At 33.7% G+C, this 23,342-nt stretch overlaps 4 protein-coding genes across 4 annotated transcripts; 1 reads left to right on the top strand and 3 right to left on the bottom strand.

Annotated features, from left to right (window-relative positions):
• Window positions 1-626: 626 nt before the first annotated feature.
• LOC125866324 (probable protein phosphatase 2C 43) lies at window positions 627-3,320 on the bottom strand. Its single transcript, XM_049546673.1, has 4 exons — window positions 3,017-3,320; window positions 1,864-2,231; window positions 1,269-1,481; window positions 627-1,184 (listed from the first exon to the last, which is right to left on the bottom strand). The coding sequence occupies exons 1-4, from the start codon at window positions 3,318-3,320 to the stop codon at window positions 804-806; spliced, it is 1,266 nt and encodes a 421-aa protein (XP_049402630.1). The 3' UTR covers window positions 627-803.
• A 1,573-nt stretch (window positions 3,321-4,893) lies between these two features.
• Window positions 4,894-7,982, bottom strand: LOC125866322 (probable protein phosphatase 2C 43). Its single transcript, XM_049546671.1, has 4 exons — window positions 7,395-7,982; window positions 6,258-6,622; window positions 5,591-5,803; window positions 4,894-5,506 (listed from the first exon to the last, which is right to left on the bottom strand). The coding sequence occupies exons 1-4, from the start codon at window positions 7,687-7,689 to the stop codon at window positions 5,141-5,143; spliced, it is 1,239 nt and encodes a 412-aa protein (XP_049402628.1). The 5' UTR covers window positions 7,690-7,982; the 3' UTR covers window positions 4,894-5,140.
• An 8,518-nt stretch (window positions 7,983-16,500) lies between these two features.
• Window positions 16,501-17,783, bottom strand: LOC125865349 (putative germin-like protein 2-3). Its single transcript, XM_049545546.1, has 2 exons — window positions 17,661-17,783; window positions 16,501-16,976 (listed from the first exon to the last, which is right to left on the bottom strand). Exons 1-2 carry the CDS (start codon window positions 17,770-17,772, stop codon window positions 16,501-16,503), a joined length of 588 nt encoding a protein of 195 aa, XP_049401503.1. The 5' UTR covers window positions 17,773-17,783.
• A 1,049-nt stretch (window positions 17,784-18,832) lies between these two features.
• Window positions 18,833-23,100, top strand: LOC125865215 (uncharacterized). Its single transcript, XM_049545422.1, has 4 exons — window positions 18,833-19,187; window positions 20,852-20,995; window positions 21,140-21,345; window positions 22,756-23,100. The coding sequence occupies exons 1-4, from the start codon at window positions 18,940-18,942 to the stop codon at window positions 22,911-22,913; spliced, it is 756 nt and encodes a 251-aa protein (XP_049401379.1). The 5' UTR covers window positions 18,833-18,939; the 3' UTR covers window positions 22,914-23,100.
• Window positions 23,101-23,342: the final 242 nt, after the last annotated feature.

Genomic DNA, 23,342 nt, shown 5'->3' on the forward strand with positions numbered 1-23,342 from the left:
ATCTCTTCTAAATCTCTTCTATCTCTCTTTTAGTTCTGCAGATCTATCGAGCCATGGAGCTACTATTCAACTTCCCCATTTTCTGTTCTTTCCGTTATTAGCTTAGTTTGTATTTCAATTCAGTTACCAATATAATCGAAAATCGTCTCAAAAAATACTTTGTTATATCAAATCTGTTCGGGATCATTACAAACACTTCTGTAGAATTTAGAAAAAAGATTTGTTTTCACCAAATTTCATTCAATGTTTGCATAGTTTCAGACAAGGGCACAAGAAAATTTATGGTTTTGTAGCACCGTCAGAAAAGGATATAAAATATAAAAGTAAAACATATGAAGAAGCCAAATGGATTCCATGACATTTACGATATACACATAAAACTAATTTGATGTAATTGTCAGACAAAGGGGTTGAGATGAAACTCTCCCCTAGCTCTGTGTGTTTGTGTGTGTAAGAGAGAGACAGAGAGAGAGAATTTTTAGAACAAGCATGAAATCTTCAAAAGGCAAGAATGTGGGGTTCATGTGTATACTTCTTGAAACAGAATGTATTTTTTTTTCGATCACACATTGAAAGATATTGTGGTAAACAAACAACAGGAGGTAGTTTCCTCAGCATGTCTTTGTACATTCAAAATTTGCCCATGACCATTTGGATGGTGGTGGCATAGGGGTAACCTAATAGTCTTGCTGTTCATCTGGACTGTATATCAAAATGTGAATTGGTAAAACGAGGCAAAAATGGGAGATCAGAAACTTCCCACATCCACGCTTCCCTAGAAAAGAACAAGTGCCAACAACTTGTTATACTGTCTCTGTGAGTTCAGTCTCTGTGGGTTCGGTCTCTGTGGGTTCGGTCTCTGTGGGTTCAGTCTCTGTGGGTTCAGTCTCCGTGGGTTCAGTCTCTGTGGGGTCGGTCTCTGTGAGTTCGAACTCTGTAGCAACCTCTTGCTCAATATTGAAATCTGATGGTCGATGAGTGTCTACAAATCCTCGAACTGACATTCCAGGCACAGTTAATTCGTCATTCAGCATCTCGTGATCTATAAAGATGACCACGACTGTTATATCATCATGAAAGGCCCTCCTGACACCTTTGTCATAATTCATAAGGTCATCGTACTTCAACTTTCTTGCACGTGCCGCCACATTCAGGGCTGATAGAACAAGTCTTCTAGCTATGCCCTGATATTGGATAAACAAAATAAGTTTAACCATACAAACATGACATTTTGATCAAATAAATGTCAGTGTCAGAATAACAGATACCTGTCTAGGGTAGGTATGCACAATTTGTACAGCCTCTTCATTGCTTAAGAGATCCCACAGCCCATCAGAAGCAAATATAACAAATCTATCGCATGGTTGTAAGTTTCTTGAACAGACAGATGGATCAGCTCTTAGTACTGGCCGCCTAAGAGGAATTGCACCAAGAGCAAATTCTGGCTTCTTCAGAAATGCATCTCCAATTGCTCTAGTTACCTAAAAGATGCAGAAACAAAAATAAAAGGAAACACATATATTAAAAGGCAGATATAGTTCTATTCAGTATATTTGGCAGATTACTTCCCAAGGTGACAAAATGTAACAAATTGACAAATCAATTTTTGTTTAGCTCAGTTTCAGAGGTGTCCAAAAGCATATTTGAGGTTAAAAATGTCTTGTTCTTGGATAAAGCCATCGAATGTGACAAGAAACTAGAATTAAGAGCCTGATAAATACTACACAAATTTAGTTTAAGCTCACTAATCTTTTGATAACATTAAGGACTATGATGGAAACTAGATTGCTTTTGATTAAAAAGAATGAGCATCTGTCATGAGATATCAGAATATAAATTCAAAATTAGTATTTAAAAGCAAACCTTTATAATGCCTTTAAAACGCCATGTTCTTCCGACACAAGACACAATGTTTGGATCGTCTGGGTGCAGAGCCCTCAGTTCATCCCTGACCTCCTTGATCCTAGCATTATGATCATTAGTCAATTGCTCAGCAAAAATCCTATTGAATCCTCCTATATGACCTAATACTGCTCTACAGTCCCCCAGGTTAGCAACATATAATGTCCTTTTCCAGATAACACCAACCAGACAGCAGCACCCCGTTGACGCAATTGCTGGATCAAGAATATGAAATTCCCTTTTCACAATAGAAAGGAAGCCATCTTCAGTTGCAGCAAAGGCATTATTAAGGACTTCTTCATCTATTGTTCCCTTTTCTTGAGCAAGCACTGTAAAAAAATGTGTGTTTAGCTGCTTCGCCTGAAAATTCTCAAGAGTACCAAAAAGATGATCCTGTTCCTCTATGTTGCTGTTTGTCACTCTGAAGAAGAAACATAAACCAGTACTACAGCAACAAATGAAGGAGAAACAAAGCCTAAGCTGCGAGAAAACTGCACAACCCATAGTGACAATTGAAACCTTCTACTATACAATTACTTATAGACACACTAAGAGAAAAAATCACTAACACTCTTACAACATGCAATAGAGCATAAACATAACCAAGAAGATCACTATGAATATCATTTCTACCAAAACTTGAAATCATAAATTGCTGTTATGAGGCACTAAAATTTACAGTACAACAACAACATACCCAGTGTAATCCCACTAGGGGGGTCTGGGGAGAGTAGTGTGTACGCATACCATACCCCCTACCTTAGAAGGTTTCCGATAGACCCTTGACTAAAAAAAAAAAGCATAACAAAGCAGTCGGGTAAAGGAATACCATAATTGAAGAAGCCACGACAAGATACTAAAAATAGCATGACAAAATATGCTGCAAAAAATGAACAGTATCTACAACCAGATAATAATACAATCGAAGTACAAGAAATAACAAATAGCAATAGAAATCAAAGAACTAGAAACTTCAAGAGTAATACTACGAGCGTAAAAATTACAGTGCAAAGGAAAAAACACCATAAATTCCATTGTCAAAAGACTGCAATAAGTATTTCATTTTAACAATAAATAAATAGAAAAGTATGGAAATACAGAAACTTGATCTCACTTATTAAATGCCGGCTAAGGTTATCACAGGCAAATCTTGAAGCATCATGGCCACCATGGCCATCATAAACCCCAACAAAGGTACCTTCACGACCTGGTTCAACGTGGCCATAATCTTCACATACTTGATTAGCCTGTACCACAGCAAAAGAAAACTCCCCACATGAATGTTTCTCAAGGTCTCTATACCATAGCAATGGGTAATCTTCACCTCTCAGAACACCATCTTCACCGCTGCTCAAACCGACATTTCGACCTAAAGGTTGGCAACAAGCTGCTACAGTCCTATCCAGCCAAGAAACCATCTTTCATTTCCCTCTTAAACTCAAAAAACTATAAAATGTATAGCTAATCGAAAATGTAGAAATGTACCCCAAAACTCCAATATTTCAACACTAGCAGAAAAACCCACAAAAATCCAAATTCAATTTCCCTGAATTCCCAACAAACAACACTAAAACTTCAATCTCGATAAAAAAAAACCCAAGAAAGAATCCAAATGACACACACAAACAGAGTAGAAGTTCGTGAATATCAATCAACACTACACCCAGAAACCAGAAATGTGCAGAAACAGAAAATTCAACAACCCCACTTCTGTTTTCACATCAACACCATAATGGGTTGAAAGAGAACACAACAGAGATACCAAAACGAAGTAAAAGAACTGCAACTGACTAAGAAATGATCAATGTAGCTTGAAAATGAAGTAGGATAAGAGATCTTTCTCTTTGAACTGAATGCAGTTATTGAGAGAGAATTGCAACAGAAAATAAGCGATTCTTGAAGAGATACAATGAGCTCTAATTAAGGAAACTAAATAAGGTAAGAATCAAAATATATTCTATAATATCCCTACATATTTGCTGTTATGTACACTATACCCAAAGGTGTCTATATTCATTATGTAACAATTTAGTTAAGTTCAAATGCTTACGGAACATGTAAATTTAGCATAGGAGAGAAGGCCAGGCAGAATTTTCATTGTTAATGAATTAATGGATTCTCAAAAGACCTGAATCCCATCAACTTTTGTAACAAATTAGTATAAACCTAGTTATTATTACCTGCTGATTCTTTTGCTTTAGTTATTATATTATTTGTTGTTGCTACTGTTTCGTTTTCACATTATTTTGAGCATGATTTCTTTGCTACTGTATTTCCTTCCCATTCGTGATTTTGATATGTTTTACTTGAGCCGAATGCCTATCGAAAATCACCTCTCTTTTCATACAAGGTAGGGGTTAGGCTGTGTACTCACAATCCTCTTCAAACTCTGCTTGTGAGATTACACTCACTATGTTGTTGTTTATGACTCAGTGAGAGCAGACCATCAATACTATATGAGTCAGTTGAATTGGGTTATTCACAATAATTTTGATATGTCGTTTAAGATTTTGACATATCCATTAAGAAAAATCATTTAATATATTATTGAACCAATAGTAGAATTTAGACAAATATGGCATTCCCTTCTTGGTTCTAAAACACTTTGGTAGAATTTAGAAAAAAGATTTATTTTCACCAAATTTCATTCCATGTTTGCATAGTTGCAGACAAGGGCACAAGAAAATTTATGGTTTTGTAGCCTCTCAACCGCATTATTAGAACCGTCAGAAGAAGATATAGTAAAACATATGAAGAAGCCAAATGGATTCTATAACATTTACGATATACACATAAAAATAATTTGATGTAATTTTCCGAAAAAGGGGATAAGATGAAACTCCACCCTTGCACTCCCCTAGCTCTGCGTGTTTGTGTGTGTGTGTGTGAGAGAGAGAGAGAGACAACTTTTAGAACAAGCAAGAATGTGGGGTTCATGTGTATACATCTTGAAACAGAATGTATTTATTTTTTTGGATCACAATGCCAACCTTTATGGCCTTACATTGACAGATATTGTGGTAAACAAACAATAGGAGGCAGTTTCCTCAGCATGTCTTTGTACATTCAAAAATTTGCCCATGACCATTTGGATGGTGGTGGCATATGGGTAACCTAATAGTCTTGCTGTTCATCTGGATTGTATATCAAAATGTAAATTGGTAAAACGAGGCAAACATGGGAGATCAGAAAGTTCCCACATCCAGGCTTCCCTAGAAGAACAAGTGCCAACAACTTGTTATACTGTCTCTGTGAGTTCAGTCTCTGTGGGTTCAGTCTCTGTGGGTTCAGTCTCTGTGGGTTCAGTCTCTGTGGGCTCGGTCTCTGTGGGCTCGGTCTCTGTGAGTTCGGACTCTGTAGCAACCTCTTGCTCAATATTGAAATCTGATGGTTGATGAGTGTCTACAAATCCTCGAACTGACATTCCAGGCACAGTTAATTCGTCATTCAGCATCTCGTGATCTATAAAGATGACCACGACTGTTATATCATCATGAAAGGCCCTCCTGACACCTTTGTCATAATTCATAAGGTCATCGTACTTCAACTTTCTTGCACGTGCCGCCACATTCAGGGCTGATAGAACAAGTCTTCTAGCTATGCCCTGATATTGGATAAACAAAATAAGTTTAACCATACAAACATGACATTTTGATCAAATAAATGTCAGTGTCAGAATAACAGATACCTGTCTAGGGTAGGTATGCACAATTTGTACAGCCTCTTCATTGCTTAAGAGATCCCACAGCCCATCAGAAGCAAATATAACAAATCTATCGCATGGTTGTAAGTTTCTTGAACAGACAGATGGATCAGCTCTTAGTACTGGCCGTCTAAGAGGAATTGCACCAAGAGCAAATTCTGGCTTCTTCAGAAATGCATCTCCAATTGCTCTAGTTACCTAAAAGATGTAGAAACAAACATAAAAGGAAACACATATATTAAAAGGCAAATTATAAGGCCGAGGCAGATATAGTTCTATTCAGTAAATTTGGATGTACTTAACAGATATAATGGCAGATTACTTCCCAAGGTGACAAAATGTAACAAGTTGACAAATCAATTTTTGTTTAGGTCAGTTTCAGAGGTGTCCAAAAACATATTTGAGGTTAAAAATGTCTTGTTCTTGGATAAAGCCACCGAATGTGACAAGAAACTAGAATTAAGAGCCTTATGAATACCACGCAAATTTAGTTTAAGCTCACTAATCTTTTGATAACATTAAGGACTATGATGGAAACTAGATTGCTTCGGATTAAAAAGAATGAGCATCTGTCATGAGATATCAGGAAATAAAATTCAAAATGATACATAGCATAACAAGTTTGTGTTCAATATTAGTTTTAAAAGCAAACCTGTATAATGCTTTTAACACGCCATGTTCTTCTGACACAAGACACAATGTTTGGATCGTCTGGGTGCAGAGCTCTCAGTTCATCCCTGACCTCCTTGATCCTGGCATTATGATCATTAGTCAATTGCTCAGCAAAAATCCTATTGAATCTTCCTGTATGACCTAATACTGCTCTACAGTCCCCCAGGTTAGCAACATATAATGTCCTTTTCCAGATAACACCAACCAGACAGCAGCACCCCGTTGACGCAATTCCTGGATCAACTTGAAATTCCCTTTCCACAATAGAAAGGAAGCCGTCTTCAGTTGCAGCGAAGGCATTATTAAGGACTTCTTCATCTATTGTACCCTTTTCTCGAGCAAGCGCTGTAAAAAATGTGTGTTTAGCTGCTTAGCCTGAAAATTCTCAAGAGTACCAAAAAGATGATCCTGTTCATCTATGTTGCTGTTTGTCACTCTGAAGAAGAAACATAAACCAGTACTACAGCAACAAATAAAGGAGAAACAAAGCCTAAGCTGCGAGAAAACTGCAAAACCCTTAGTGACAATTGAAACCTTCTACTATACAATTACTTATAGACACGCTAAGAGAAAAAATCACTAACACTGCTACAACATGCAATAGAGCATAAACAGAATGGAAAAAATGCTGCAACTCTGTCACATGTCACATAATCAAGAAGATCACTATGAATATCATTTCTACCAAAACTTGAAATCATAAATTGCTGTTATGAGGCAATAAAATTTATAGTACAACAACATACCCAGTGTAATCCCACAAGGGGGTCTGGGGAGAGTAGACCATCGGCTAAAAAACAAAAGCATAACAAAGCAGTCAGGTAAGGGAATACCATAAATGAAGAAGCCACGACAAGATACTAAAAATAGCATGACAAAATATGCTGCAATAAACGAACAGTATCTACAACCAGATAATAATACAATCGAAGTACAAGAAATAACAAATAGTAATAGAAATCAAAGAACTATAAACTTCAAGAGTAATACTACGAGTGTAAAATTTACAATGCAAAGGAAGAAACACCATAATTCCATTGTCAAAAGACAGCAACAACCATTTTATTCTAACAATAAATAAATAGAAAAGCAAGGAAATACAGAAACTTGATCTCACTTATTAAATGCCGGCTAAGGTTATCACAGGCAAATCTTGAAGCATCAAGGCCACCATGGCCATCATAAACCCCAACAAAGGTACCTTCACGACCTGGTTCAACGTGGCCATAATCTTCACATACTTGATTCGCCTGTACCACCGCAAAAGAGAACTCCCCACATGAATGTTTCTCAAGGTCTCTATACCATAGCAGTGGGTAATCTTCACCTCCCAGAACACCGCTGCTCAAACCGACATATCGACCTAAAGGTTGGCAACAAGCTGCTACAGTCCTATCCAGCCAAGAAACCATCTTTCATTTCCTTCTTAAACTCAAAAAGCTATAAAATGTACAACTAATAGCTGATCGAAAATGTCGAAATGTACCCCAAAACTCCAATATTTCAACACTAGCAGAAAAACCCAAATTCAATTTCCCTGAATTCCCAACAAACAACACTAAAACTTCAATCTCGATCAAAAAAACCCAAGAAAGAATCCAAATGACACACACAAACAGAGTAGAAGTTCGTGAATATCAATCAACACTACACCCAGAAACCAGAAATGCCCAGAAACAGAAAATTCAATAACCCCACCTCTGTTTTCACATCAACACCATAATGGGTTGAAAGAAAACACAACAGAGATACCAAAACGAAGTAGAAGAACTGCAGCTGACTAAGAAATGATCAATGTAGCTTGAAAATGAAGTAGGAGAATAGATCTTTCTCTTTGAACTGAATGCGGTTATTGAGAGAGAATCGCAACAGAAAATAAGCGATTCTTGAAGATATATATAGGAAGGTTTTGGGGGGTTTTAGAGGGGACCGTGGCAGTTACTGTTTACAGAGAAGAGAAAGGCTCCATTAGTGGTTGTTTGTAGGCCCTCTCCCTATACTTCATATATTCTAAAATTAAGGTGCGTGCAAACTAGCTTAATACATCATAATTAATAAGTTAGGGGAAAAACTTTTTTTTTTTTTTTAATTTAAAACTTGGACCAATGTCCATTTATTAATTGATAAAAAGAAAGTTCCAGCTTGTGCTACAGAAAGCCCAAGAGAAAGACCAAAAACAGAAAGTGTAAAGACACAGACACAGACAACTAAAAAGAAAAAATCTAAACACATAAAAATAGCTGGAGAAAGCTCACGCCTCCCTTCATCTTTCCAAATCAATTCCGTGAATCTCCGGCTAACTTTACCCCGATTGTCGGCGTCGAAGCATGGATCCAAGAGCTTGGGCGAGAATCACTTTTGCAGTAACAAGTCTCACTACTGCCATGAATTCGACTCCATTGAAGACTTCTTCTGCTCCCAGTTTGGCTTCAATCCCAACAATTCCAGGTACGCCCCTTCCTTTATGACCAAAGAGACTCCATTTGATTGTTATGTTAACCTTTTCCCTGACTCGTGCAGGCTGAGCTCCGTAAAACTGATACCACTGCCTCAAATCATGGATTAGATCAACACAATACTCTAGGATTTAAGACCAAGGTACCCCTAAAAAACATGTCTTGTTATATTTGTTCAGTGATTCCACATGTTACGCATTTGATCTGGCAGTCCTTGATAAATTATTTTGTCCACTTGTATTTATCTCGATTGTTTGAAATATTTGTTTTGCCCCTTCTTGAATCTGATATTTGGTGTTCCTTTCTTGTCCAAATGTAGTATAGATTTAGCCTGTGCTGGTAGTTCCTCGATGTAATTAAACTGGATATACTCTGCACCTGCAAAATTAGCAACTAAATTAGCTAAGAAATCTGCCAGTGAGTTCCCTTCTCTGAAAGTATGAACCACAGCTACTTCTTTATTGACCATAACTTCTTTTATCTCCCTAATGTCTGCTGATATGATCCATGGAACTTCCCAATTCCCATCCAAGATCTTCTTAATAATTAAGGAATCTGTCTCCATTATCAAAGGTAAAAGATTATGGCTTAAGCAATACAATAAACCATCTTTAAAACCTTTAACTTCAGCCTCTAATGATGAACAAAACTTCAACTTGCTAGCTCTGGCATATACCAAATCTCCCTGACAATCTCTTATACAAAATGCCTTGGAACACAGGCCATAATTGACTTGACAGGAACCATCAGAGTTGCATTTGTATCTTCCTCCCTCAGGACACTTCCACCTTATCACTGTGGTGCTTATTAGAGGTGTATAACTTTCCAGAAATTGTACAATATCTGGCCAGGTGTTAGGTATTTCTGCCAACCAAGGGTACCTTGCTCTTGCCATGAAATATACATTTCTATTGATCTCCAACACCATAGCATTTCTAGTCATATTTCCCCCATGAGCTATCATGTTTCTCCTTTTCCACAGTTGCCAAATGATAAAAGATGGCATGGCTCTACACAAAGGTTTTAATTTAACTGCACAGTCCTCTGTCCACCATTTGTAGATAGTCTGTCTCATCTGATTGAATGGTCCTTGCATGCCCATAGCTGCTGCAAACAAATTCCATAAATACTTAGCATCCGGACATGATATAAATAGGTGATTAAATGATTCCTGTTCATGACTGTTACAACAACAACACTCAATGGAATCTACTATCCTGCACCTAACTAGGACTTCCCCTATTGGAATCCTCTTAAACCAAATTCTCCACATCAGAAAAGATATCTTGAAAGGTAAGCCCTTCTCCCATATAAACAATATATCTTTTTGAGGATCCTTCCTACTTCTGATAATATCCCATGCACTCTTAACAGAAAAGTTTCCTTTACTGTTTGGCATCCACCATTGCTTGTCCCTCTCTTCTACATGCTGAGTATGACCCAAAATAGAGTTAACATGATCACAAATGTCTTTTCCCAATAGTTCTGTCATTAGGTTAATATTCCATCTTCCATCCAATTTAAGCTGATTGACCTCTTCCAGATTTTCATTAGCAACTTGATCAATAGGCATAATATAGTGTAGAGCTCCAAGTTGTGTCCAATTGTCATACCATAAGCTAGCATGACCACATCTAGGTTCCCACCATATTTCTTGATCAAAGTTATCTCTGGCCAGTAACATTAGCTTCCAAACTTGAGACCCACCCCTCCATTCCACCACTTGAGGTCTATTCCTCTTGCAGTACTTATTCCACATAAATTGGGACCATAGTGAATTTGTTGTTCTAAACTTCCACCATAGTTTTGCAAACATAGCTTTGGACACATCAAACAGAGATCTGAAACCAAGACCCCCTTCCTCTTTTGCCTTTTTGTTTTCCGTTTCTTTACAAAAATTCATAAAAAAGTACACTTGAATATTTTCTCTTTCCTCATTATTACTACACTATTTATATCTTCCTAAAATTCCTTTTTTGATTTTTTGTTTTCCGTTTTTTTTTTCCAAAATAAATTATGCTTTTACAACTTTTAGAAAAAAGACACACTTACATTTTCTCTTCCCTCACTAATTCTATACTATCTCCATGACTCAAATCTCCATAAACTGAAAAGTCCCTCATTTAATTAAAAAAATTTTACTTTACCTTTACCCATCCCATTCAAGCTTTTTGTTCCTCTTAATTAATTAACCCATAAATGGGTGCTTTAAGTTTCATTTTTTAAAATTTTGATTATGTATTATTCTTAACCATTAAAGACCTTTATTATTCATTAAAACAATAATTACATGCTTATAGTAAAAATATATAAATAGCACTAAAATGTACTCTTCAACTAATTTCCATCTTTCAGATAATAAGTAACAAATTTTATGTTACTTCCTCTATAAATCGTATTTATCATTTCTTTTGATGTCATGTGATTTGTTCTTTTGAATACTTTTTTTGTTTTTAATTATGAAATTATATTATTAGTTTTGATGTATGATTGTGATATTTGTAAATTATAAATAGGTGAAATCATGAAGTTATATGTGGATGTAATTTTACATATTTGGTAAGTTGATATCTTCTTCCTTTTTTCATCTTCAATATGTATGAATTTTAATACATCAAAATCATGTTTTCTTTCCCAGTTATTAGTGTTTTTGGTGTCATTTATTTTCTCTCTTGTGAAAATAATTTATCTTCTTACATTATCTTGTATTTTTTAAGAGATAGTATGATTTGTTCTTTTGAATGCTTTTTTTTTTTATTGTTTTTAATTATGAAATCATATTATTACTTTTGATATATGATTGTGATATTTTGCAAATTATAAATAGGTGAAATAATGAAGTTATATATGGATGTAATTTTACATATTTGGTAAGTTGATACTTCTTCCTTTTTTCATCTTCAATATGTATGAATTTTCATAAATCAAAATCAAGTTTTCTTTCCCAGTTATTAGTGTTTTTGTGTCATTTATTTTCTCTCTTTTAAAAATAATTTATCTTACTTCATCTTGTATTTTTTTTAGAGATAGTATTTTTGTTGCTTAGTGTTAGCTTCAAATTTGAACAATATGAAGAAAGAGAAATAAAGAATTAAGTAAAAAAAAAATTGTGTTTCTCTCTTCTTTTTTTAATTTACCCTTTTTGTTTTTCTTGTGATACTATTCTTGTAAGTGTATATTTACGTGTTCCTACAAATATGATTACGAAAGGGTAGATCTATTTGTATAACTATCAAAAAGAGAATATTGCATATATGACTCTTAAAATCTATATAGGAGTATAAGTTTAAGGAAGTTTAATTGTATATTGAAAAATTAAAGTAATTAGATAGGATTTAAATATGAGGAATGAAAATATCATTTACTGAATAATTATTTTCGTAGTTCGAGAATTATTAATGTTATGTTACAAATTCATAAAATCTAAAAAGAATTGTTCATTTCATAAAATAAAATTAGGGATACAAACTTGACATGAGAGAAAATTCTTTTTTTTTTACAAGCTCTATTCAAAATGCAACAAAATTAGTTTCAAGCTTCAATTTAATTGAGAAACCTTTTTTGGACAACTGAAAAATTTATCATCTACTAATTTATCATCAATAATATGTAAATTATTTGATAAAATTCATTTTAAAATAACGACTTCTTTTATTATTACTGACATATTGTTCAAATTTGAAGCTAACACTTAGCAACAAAAACATGTTCATACTATCTCTAAAAAAAAAAATACAAGATAAAGTAAAAAGATAAATTATATTTAAAAGAGAGAAATAAATTACACCAAAAACACTAATAAGATGTACATTTGAAGCTAACAATTTAATTGAGAATCCTTTTTTAGATAATTGAGAAATTTATCATCTACTAATTTATCACTAATAATATGTAAATTATTTGATAAAATTTATTCTAAAATAACATCTTCTTTTATTATTATTATTGACATAATTTTGGAGAGGCTGAAATAAATAGAATGTTAGAATTTAGCCCAAAATGTTTAGACCTTTCATTGAGATTTTTGGCAACATTTCCAATTGTTATAAAGGATAAAGGGGAGCATGAGTAAAAAAAATTCACTAGCTTTTTTTAAAGTAAAAGTTTTATTTGATTTCTTTTCTTGACGATTCTTAAGCGACTTACTTAATTAGGTAAAAACTTATCATTACTACATCGATGAGTTGTTGGTATGAATATCCAAATACACTTTTACAAATTAAAGTATAAAACAATTTTATATTAACTAAAAATTTTAAGACCTATTGTTATTTCAATTAGTTGCAAGTAGTTCATTATTCAAGTTTATCACAAATTTTACATAAATTTTTTTGAAATTGCTCTTTTTTCTTCTACTAAACTATATATATATATATATATATATAGAAAAAAACCAACTACAAATGAGTTATTCAGAACTTTTTTTTTCAACTTCCTTCTTATTGTGTTGTTGTAATTACTTACTTTTAAAATGTAATTATAGGTTGGATTTAATTTTCAAATTAAGTTTTGCAATAACATATGAGTTGAAATTATAAACTTATACATGAATAATTTTTTGAAACAAAAAAGTAATCAAAATTATAATTTTAGATTGTTTATAATATTAAGCTATTAGATAAAAATTAGATCATAAGTTTATAGATTTTTTTTTACCGCACGAATAAGTTTCCTAGTATTTAATTAATAAGGAAATGAGGTGTTTGTTCGTTATATCTTGTCAACTTTAAGTAAATCTTAAGAAACTCGTGGATTAGAGCATCATTTAAATATAATTTGTTATAACTATAAAGATAGAATTAATTAAATAAAACTTGTAGTAAAGTTTTGCATTAAATAGAAGCATATCATAATCATAAGATGTGTAGCTTTGTTAAATGAATATGTGTATTGACTTTTATTTAAGGCATAATACATATATTGGACTTAAACTTGGCTTTAAATTTTAATTTTGATCTCCAACTTTCATAGTGCACAACACATGCACTTTAACTATCCAACATTTTAATAAATAAACACGCGAATCCTACTTGGCAAAACGCGTGATGTGCACGTATTCTGCGCGAGTTAGGAGTAATTTTTGAGTCCCACAACAGTAAAAAAATGCTGAAATGACAACTCTACCCCTCGGATTCCGGCCAATCTCCAGCAACCCAAAACCTCCGTTCATTTTCTTCTTTTTCAGGCAAAACGCCACCAAATACCCAGCCATTCTCCTTCTTCCTCACACCGGAGCACAACCCATGAAGCGAACGAGCTTTGAGCTCGCTAAACCCACCAAATACCCAACCCCAAACCCATCAGATCCGCCATCTCTGGCGAGAATCCAAATGACCCCCCAAACCCCATGAAAACAAACCCAACAACCACAAACACCTAAAGCAAGAAGCCAGCTATCAACAAACCTCTAAGCTCCGTCAAACAATGAGCTCCAAGCTCTAAAAACCATTTGATTCTTGTATATAAATTAAAATTAATTTTGATTTTTTTTAGTTCTAAAATGACTTGTAAAATATTTAATTAGTTGGCAGCCATTCAGTGGCTCACTAATACACGTTGGAGCGTTTGCATTTCACGCTCTTTGGCTGCAAAAATCGTGTGTTTATTTATTTAAAAGTTGGATAGTTAAAGTGTATGTTTGGGTACTTTGAAAGTTGGAGGTCAGAGTTAAAATTTGAAGCCAAGTTTAGGGTCCAATATATGTATTATGCCTTTATTTAATCATGTTTTTATTACAAAGAAGTCAACAAGTTGCATGTGGTCAACGTGTAGGGTTCTTTTTTATTTCCTTGTTCAATTTTAGAAGAAAAATAATAATACTATACATAAAATATTTTACGTTCACATAAAACAAAAATAACCGCACTCTAGAAAAAAGAGTAATAAAACAAATAAATGACATTTTATTTGAAGAATATTATTTTGAGTGAAATCACGTCTAATTTCTAAACAAAAGTATAATATCTTAGAGATTAGTTAATTGTGTGCACACCTTAATTAATTTCATTGAGTATCTGCTATTTTTCACCTCTTGAAAAAAAAGAAGATTTTTTATATACGTACATATTGTTTGAATTAGTTTGTTTTACATCTCGACTAATTTTATAAGAGTAATAAAACAAATATTTTGATGTATGTAAGCTGAATTTAAACTTGTTCTTTTTAAGTGGTAGCACAAGTGATTCGTGATAAAACAAATAAATGGCATTTTATTTGAAGAATATTATTTTGAGTGAATCACGTCTAATTTCTAAACACAAGTATAATATCTTAGAGATCAGTTAATTGTGTGCACACCTTAATTAATTTCATTGAGTATCTGCTATTTCTCACCTCTTGAAAAAAAAGAAGACTTTTTCTATACGTACATAATGTTTGAATTAGTTTGTTTTCATCTTGACTAATTTTATAAGAGTAATAAAACAAATATTTTGATGTACGTACGCTGAATTTAAACTTGTTCTTTTTAAGTGGTAGCACAAGTGATTCATGATAAAACAAATAAATGACATTTTATTTGAAGAATATTATTTTGAGTGAATCATGTCTAATTTATAAACACAAGTATAATATCTTAGAGATCAGTTAATTGTGTGCACACCTTAATTAATTCCATTGAGTATCTGCTATTTCTCACCTCTTGAAAAAAAAGAAGACTTTTTCTATACGTACATATTGTTTGAATTAGTTTGTTTTACATCTTGACTAATTTTATAAGAGTAATAAAACAAATAATTTGATGTACGCTGAATTTAAACTTGTTCTTTTCAAGTGGTAGCACAAGTGATTCGTGAAGAACTTTAGTCTACAGTGCTTTAATTTCCAATTTTCACCTACATTACCTCATCCAAGAAAAAGAAGAAGAAAGTGAAAGAGCTTTGTGCTACAATTATGATGTGTAGGCCTAGAAACTACTAAATGTGACAGAAGTGTACAAAATATATAAAATGGGTCAACGAGTTAGATGAACTAAGCTCCCGCTTAGTGGCAGAGTCATATATATGTTGATATTTCTTTGTCGAAAAATTATACTATGTAGCTAGGTAAAAATATTTTTTATATATAAATATCACATATGACACCTCTTGACTTCTACGTAATTTTATTTTTTATATTTTAGCATTCCTTAGTCAAAATTTTGACTCCATTACTGCTTCCATTATGTGCGAAATTTGAAGAAGAATTGAACTATAACAATCTATTGTAAGCAACATTATTCTACATTTCAGTCAGAAGTTATTTATACAATAACTCTAAGGTTGACTTTACTATGACAAAAAAAAATCAACAAAATTCCAAGGTTGACTTTTTTTTAAAAAAAAATGTAAGTTGAAAAGTGAAAAGAAGAAAAAGAAAGTAACATCTGACGTGGATTAATATTTTAGTTGAATAAGAATATGGCAAATGGTAGAAATTTGTCGTCTTGTATGTTTATTGTTCTTATGGTGTAAACATAAAGAGCCATGTTGTTGTACAATCTGATTTATTTACAGAGCGAAAGTGTAATGAATTTCTCTTATAATAATTATCTTGAATTTTAATCGTGAATATAAAAAAATTACTGATTTCTTCAAAAGGAGTGAAACAAAGTCCGCCTAGAAAAGAAATAGGGGTGAGTATATAACAACTTTTGTATTGGTAACGCTCCACTTAAATGAGCCTTATATAATATGAGTTTGATTTCTTAAATAAGTCTTACAAAAAAATGAATCGAGTTCGTAATTTATTACAATGGTTAGTTCTATTTTTTTTTAAAAATAGCTCCATCTATTTAAACTTCACCGACTCTGGAAGGGTCTCCTCTGCATCTCTAATGTTTATTAAACCTGGATTCTGGCTACTCAATGAGAGAAGTGCAATGGCAAGTCTATTTCCAACATTTCTCTGAAAGTGAATGAGACCTGCAGGGAAAACAAACACGTCCCCGGTACGTATGACTCTTGAAATTAATCGATTCTGAGGGTTAGAGGTGACAAATCCAACGTGTAATGAACCTTCGATGAGTACAAGCATTTCAGTGGCTCGAGGGTGAATATGTGGAGGGTTAATTCCATCGAGTGCATAGTCGATTCGAGCCATTGAAATTCCAAGAGTGTTGAGTCCTGGTAGTTGATCTACATTGACGAGAGTCATATTGATACCAATTGGAGTTGTTTTATTGCTTGGTATATTTAAACCACCATAGTAAAAATCATTGGCTTCTACTTGCAAAGGATTCTTGCACATCAGACCACTTGGCATAACTAATAATTAAAAACGAAAGGAAAATTATTAGAGGTAGATTTAAGACAAGTTTTATAAGTTCAATAAACATGTCATTTTTAGCTCGAATTATGTGAAAATATAAAAAATTTCTTAACATGTGTGGGTATAGCTATATGTCTATATCGACTACTCATTCTGAAATCTCACCTCTAGAAATACTACCTTTATATAAGTTCCAAAAATAGTTTTAACTTTTGTGAACTAATAAGAAATATGCATGAATCTATCTTTCTGTACATATATAATTAAAGTAGCATAGAGCACAATGCAATTTATTACACCATTAAGTCAAAATGATCATCTACAACAACAACTATCGTCTATAATAATTCTAATTCTTTAATCCATTATAACCAGTTGATATCAGTGACGAATTTAGGTGCAAAAAATAGGGCATCCGAACCCGTGGTCTCTTCGTAAAATTAGATATTTTATGTATATATTTTCTAACATTTGTATAATATTATATTTTTACACCCGTACTATAAAAAGTCTAGTTGGTCCACATGGTTAAATGTTGAGCTTTTTGACTTTAAGGACTGAGGATCAATTCCCACTTAATAATCGAAAAATCCTAGATTTGCCTTTGGTTGATATATACTAATATCCTGTCAGTATTTATAAGTTAAATCCGTTACATACATTAAAATTTGAGTGCTTACCCATGCTAGTACTATCTGCAACGCAAAAGTCTTGCAAAGGGCCAACTTCAACTGCCAAACCAGAACAAAATAAGGTGAAAATCAAGCACATCAAGATGATATTATTTGCCATTTTTGCACAATAATATTGCAATGAAAAACAAGTTTGCAAGAATAATTAATTTAATTAAGAGGGAGGAGATTAAAACAAAATAAAGGTATTGAAATTATGAGATAATGTGATGAATTCAGAGGCTATTTCTTTAAATAGAGTAGCTATGAAATCACGCTTCTTGAATTTACATAGATTAGTTAGAAAAAGCTTTGCTAGTAATTTATGAATTAGCACCCTTTTGGTACAATAATTTCTTGATTAGTTTAGGTGATAAGCCCCCTTTGGCTGCACCAGTGGCCAACTAAGTAACAACTAATTAATTATAGATTATTAGAAAAAGTAAGCAAAATAATAAAGAAGTTTTAATATAGTACTATTGATAGAGAAAAAGTTAAAATTACAATTTCATGTTATTGATTCATTTTTTTTAATTAGCTTCTACAAGTGTAGAGTTCTTGCAAGCCATGCCATTTACCTTCAATGCAATTATAAAAGTAGATTTATTAGTAAATGATCTAAACTATCTATAAGTTCATAACAGAAAAAACTAGCTTTATTCATTTTTAATTAATTTTAAATGAGAAGTAATTATAATTTGATACATTCATAAAAAGAAAAATAGTAAGTTGAAAGTATATTACCTGCTACGATAAATTATAATATCTTTGATAATATAAAAAAATATGTTATTAATAATAAAAGTTAAATCCTACTTCTTCTTTTGTTTTCCTTTATGTCGAATTCATGACTTTTAATTAAGAATAAAAAATCGTAATCATCCCACCGTATTTATATTGAGAAATTCTACCTTTAATATTAATATATATTGTTGATAGGAATGATCATAGGATTAAGGATTAATGGTAGAGAATTTTATTGTGATTGAGCATTATCTATACATATCGAGTTTAAGTTTTATACACCGCTCTGTATAAATAATTTTTTTATTATTTTTGTATAAGTTGGGAAAAGTTAAATTAGGACTTCAATGTTGTAATAGTAGAAAGTAGGAGTACTATCAAAGTAATTTCTAGAATTATACAGGTACTTCTCCGGCAAAAAAAAAACGAAACGAAATCTCCAGAACCGGGTTTCCGGGTCAAGAATTGTAGAAGGGTTACCAGAAATTCTGTAAATCAGCAAATCTTTGAGCTTCAATTTCTGGTAGAGAGAAAGAGAATCAAAATGGGGGATTATCATTTTGTGTACAAAGATGTTGAAGGAGCATCAACACAATGGGATGATATACAGAGGAAGCTTGGAAATCTCCCTCCAAAAGCCCCTGTTTTTAAGCCCGACCCGTTTACACCTGGTGAGGATGAAGGTTCAAAGTCCAAAGACAAAGATTGGATCGATGAGAAAACTCAAGATGAGCTTGATGATCTTGAAGATGACCCAGATCTCAATGACGATCGCTTCCTTCAGGAATACAGGTATTTTGCTTTGATTTGCTTTTTTACTTAGAAAAAGATGGAGTATTTGGTGTTTGATTGAAACGGGTAATGAGTATAGATGATTTGGACCTTAATTGAAATGGGTTTGCAGCTGATTGGATGTTAGACAATTCATTTTTTTTTTATAAACCGTAGTGTCTGGGCTAGTTTTCGTGCACCTTGACTAATTCCACTGGATTCCTGTCAGCTGAATTGAGGTGTATTTGATGGAATTAGCTATTTTTTTTTGTGTTTTTAGTAGACACTTGTTTGAGAGAGAGAATCTAGTAAAGATTCTTCTTTTATTAAGTTTTTAGTATTCAAATTGTTCTTTTCATGATATTGTAGATCCCCTCAAGTGTCAGAAACTTCAGTGTCAATCAAAAAATCAGCTGTTACCTAGTCTATGATGTGCTCTTTTATATCATAAAACTAACTACAAAAATTGTGGTTGTATATGAATGAGGTAACTGCGCCATTCATAATGGAAAAGCCGATGTTATCATAGATTGCTGCCTTAACTCACTATAAGTTACAGAATTCGCACCTACATAAAATTTTCTAGGACATGCAAAAATATCTCGTTGTGATTTGTTACAGTCCCCCATGTGATACTCCCTCCAATCACCCCATGAATTGGTTATTCCTAAACGAGTTCATGAAGGATATCACGAACATACCTTGTCTCCATATTGGATCAAGAACAGGATCCGAACCAAATGGAATCCTAGGCACAGGCAAAGGTGGTAGGAATGAGAGAGCAAGCTGGCGGGATTTAAAATTGGGAATACGATATTGATTTATGCTTCACCAGTATGAGGTTATACACAAATAGTTTAAAATTTGTACCTTTTGAATGATATATCTTCCATTTGGAACACACCTTAAAAAATCACCACATAAGTATTTCTGAGTTGTCATCTAGATGTCTTGTTTCTATCAATGTAATAGCAACTTGGCAAGAATATAGAAGGCATAGCTCAAGCCATACCGCCAAGGGAAAAGGAAAATGAGCTATTTCAGCCCAGTGGAACAAATAAGATCCAACAGAATAGGCCTATAGTTGCATGATTTGATGTACAATCAAAGTGGAATACCAATTGAATCACCGTCTTCCTTGCTTCTACAAAAAATGTAGCAATTTTGATGAATCATTTTCCATACTCTTTTCTTGTTATCAGTGAAAAGGCTTCACATGTAGCTTCATAACTGGGGGATTGGGGGGCAGTATATGATCTTTTCTCTTCCTAATAATATACTAAAAACATTGGACTAAAATGAGTGTTGTAAAATTAATTAACTGAGAGTTGCCCATGAACTACTAGACAATATAAGCCGTCATTCCTACCCTATGGTATAAATTTTTTTTGGGAGTCATATATTGCTGCCTCGTTTTCCACGTGGTCAAATTCAATTTTACTTTGTTATCAGCTACAGAATGCAAACGTGCACCTGCAATTAATGCTTTTCCAAATAAGTAAATAATGGAAGATAGTGAACAAATTTTTTTCCTAAATCAGTATTTGCATCATAAGGAAAAAGGACATCCAATTATGCTGACATAGTACTTAAGTTTGCCTTGGTGATGAAATATTGTAATGTAGCTTGCAAGTTGACATGAAATTGAGCATCTCTTATATAGCTTTCTTGTGTTGTTGTTGAAGGAAGAAGAGGATGGCCGAGATGAGAGAAGTTGCTAAGGTTGTGAGATTTGGATCAGTGATACCAATTTCTGGATCAGATTTTGTGCGGGAGGTTTCCCAAGCTCCAGAAGACATCTGGGTGGTTGTGCTTCTGTATAAGGATGGGTAATTTATGTTTTCATCTCTTCATCAGTGAAGCAATCTTTCATCAATGGTCTTGAGCTTGAAATATTTTTCATCTCTTCATTATTCTTTTCTCTCTTGTAGCTCTATGTCAGTAATTCTGATAGCACTTTATGTTCTTTATAGATACTCAGGCTGCCAGATACTTTTGCAGTGCTTAGACGAACTAGCAACAAAATACCCTGTAACAAAATTTGTCAAAATTATCTCTACCGATTGCATTCCGAACTATCCAGATTGTAATCTTCCAACTGTTTTGGTGTATCACAATGGTGCACTAAAGTCAAATTATGTTGGACTTCATAGTTTTGGTCGGAGATGTACACCCGAAGGTATGATCCTCTTCTTGATAGCTGTTATCCCATTGTTACCCAATCCTTCTCTTTCTTTTTCTTTTTTTGCATGATTTAGTGAAATTGTTGACTTTCTGTCTCGACTTCCTTTTACTACTGTTTCGAGATGTAGAAATTCGGTGAATTCACTTACAGTGTTGTGCCCGTTTCCATCTATTTCCTGTATGAAGATTTTGTGTAGGCTGTTTATGCAGATGTTATATGGTAGTAAGCCACAATAGATGGCTTGTATGTAGAAGCAAATTCTTCTTTTCTGGGAATTCCTTTTAAGATCTTGTATACTTGCTGTAAAACTCGAGCATGACCTTTTGTTTATTCTACATGGAATTAGGTCTCTATTCCTTGTTTTGTCAGAGTTGGTCCAGTGGCACCAAGAGTGCATAGGTGGTGCTACTACTGAAATTAGCTCATACCTTCTGAAATTACTTCAAGAGTGTGGTAGCTATCAGCGTGTTTCTCATGATAGTAGAAAATAACCACGCTAACCATCTTTTATCTTGGATTGTGTTAATTGTGGGGTGGGGGTGAAAAGAAGCAGTTTCCTTTCTACTAGAATTCATGACAACAGCATCTACACCTCTATCCCAAGCTAATCGACACATGACTTCTCACTATCCATTTCACGCTATTTGAACTTACTTTATTTCTGTATTCATTAATTTGTGGTCTTTAACACCAGATGCTCTCTACATTTCCTACTGACATACAAATATCTAAACCGGTTAAAAAGATTTCTAGCAACACTGGGCCTAATATAAGCATATGATCATGACTAAGCCTGAATTCCAACTAGTCAGTAGGGCATATGTGGATCTTTTGCTTCCATTAACTTAACCTCCGCACAATTCTGCACGGATGCTAGACATAATCGGTTTTTTGAGACACCTTCATTCCTTGTATTTTTAGTCTATCTCGGCCTCTTTTAATACCTTCAATCGGTACTGACCGATGCATTTGGAGATCTGTGTATGACCTGATCAACCTATCTCAAGAGACGTTTTATCATCCTAGATGTGTGATACTTGCACCTTCTCTTGTATGCAGTCATTTTTTTTATCTTGTGTAATCTTGTATGATGGTTCATCTTAATTTCAGCTTCACTCATCTAAGGTACGCCATTCTGTTCACTATTATAATGCTTCTACTAGAATTCAAGAATGAAAAGGTAATTAGTCAACTGTTTTATCGTAAAACGAAAGGCTATCCATCTCTCTTTCATGATCCAGCTAGTGCAGACTTGGCATGTTCTGCTGTTTTTCAATTTACATGTGACTTATTTAAGTTCCTTCGCATTTTCTCTACAATAGATGAGCTGGTGCTAAGTACTTTGTTATATGTTCTCTACTCTCTGCTGGCCCGCTCTCATAGATCTGCATTCCTTTACTTCAGGTGTTGCATTGACACTCTGCCAGTCAGATCCTGTTCTAAACGATGGGCGTAGTAAGAAGGAACAGTCCCGAGAAGCTGTGCTGGATGGAGTAAGGAAAAGGTTTCTCGAGAAAGTTGTGGCACAGCATGAAGATGATGATGGATCGTCTAGTGATTAGTCCTGAAATTTTGTTTGCATCTTTTGTAGTTTGATGGAATATTTATGTTTTCCAGTGATACTTCTGATGCACCTCTGTTCTTTCATTTTCGGTTTTCCCCTTGCTAAACCACTATGTAGGTTTCATATATGTGAAATATTCCCAAGTTAGATTTGCTCAATGAAAATGTGATTTTTGCATTAGGTTATTTTTCGAAATTATTTCTATCAAATCCTGTGAACATATAATCTGTGTCTCGATGGCTTCCATATCTAATGTTTACGTGCTGATACAGAGTTTTGACCCCCAAACTAGTCCCTGAGTTCTGTTGAACCCGTAATTAAAACTCTAGCTCTGCGGTGAACAAATCCTCCATTTGTCCATACGAAGTATTAAGGAATAACATTGCTATCCTTAAAAATAAGTCTTTTGGACCATTTCCTTTTGTCC

The sequence above is a fragment of the Solanum stenotomum genome, chromosome 5 (genome assembly GCF_019186545.1).
Source record: "Solanum stenotomum isolate F172 chromosome 5, ASM1918654v1, whole genome shotgun sequence".
In the NCBI taxonomy this organism is placed as follows: Eukaryota; Viridiplantae; Streptophyta; class Magnoliopsida; order Solanales; family Solanaceae; genus Solanum; species Solanum stenotomum.

Excerpts from the sequence above, each read along its gene's own strand:
- LOC125865349 (XM_049545546.1), bottom strand. The coding sequence starts at position 17,772 with ATGGCAAATAATATCATCTTGATGTGCTTGATTTTCACCTTATTTTGT. Across the intron at positions 16,977-17,660 it reads TGCAGATAGTACTAGCATGG|TTATGCCAAGTGGTCTGATG; the intron begins GTAAGCACTCAA and ends TTTAATTATTAG.
- LOC125866324 (XM_049546673.1), bottom strand. The coding sequence starts at position 3,320 with ATGGTTTCTTGGCTGGATAGGACTGTAGCAGCTTGTTGCCAACCTTTA. Across the intron at positions 2,232-3,016 it reads CCTTAGCCGGCATTTAATAA|TGCTTGCTCAAGAAAAGGGA; the intron begins GTGAGATCAAGT and ends ATTTTTTTACAG. Across the intron at positions 1,482-1,863 it reads GTTTTAAAGGCATTATAAAG|GTAACTAGAGCAATTGGAGA; the intron begins GTTTGCTTTTAA and ends TGCATCTTTTAG.
- LOC125865215 (XM_049545422.1), top strand. The coding sequence starts at position 18,940 with ATGGGGGATTATCATTTTGTGTACAAAGATGTTGAAGGAGCATCAACA. Across the intron at positions 19,188-20,851 it reads CGCTTCCTTCAGGAATACAG|GAAGAAGAGGATGGCCGAGA; the intron begins GTATTTTGCTTT and ends TTGTTGTTGAAG. Across the intron at positions 21,346-22,755 it reads TCGGAGATGTACACCCGAAG|GTGTTGCATTGACACTCTGC; the intron begins GTATGATCCTCT and ends CCTTTACTTCAG.
- LOC125866322 (XM_049546671.1), bottom strand. The coding sequence starts at position 7,689 with ATGGTTTCTTGGCTGGATAGGACTGTAGCAGCTTGTTGCCAACCTTTA. Across the intron at positions 5,804-6,257 it reads GTGTTAAAAGCATTATACAG|GTAACTAGAGCAATTGGAGA; the intron begins GTTTGCTTTTAA and ends TACATCTTTTAG. Across the intron at positions 5,507-5,590 it reads TGCATACCTACCCTAGACAG|GGCATAGCTAGAAGACTTGT; the intron begins GTATCTGTTATT and ends ATCCAATATCAG.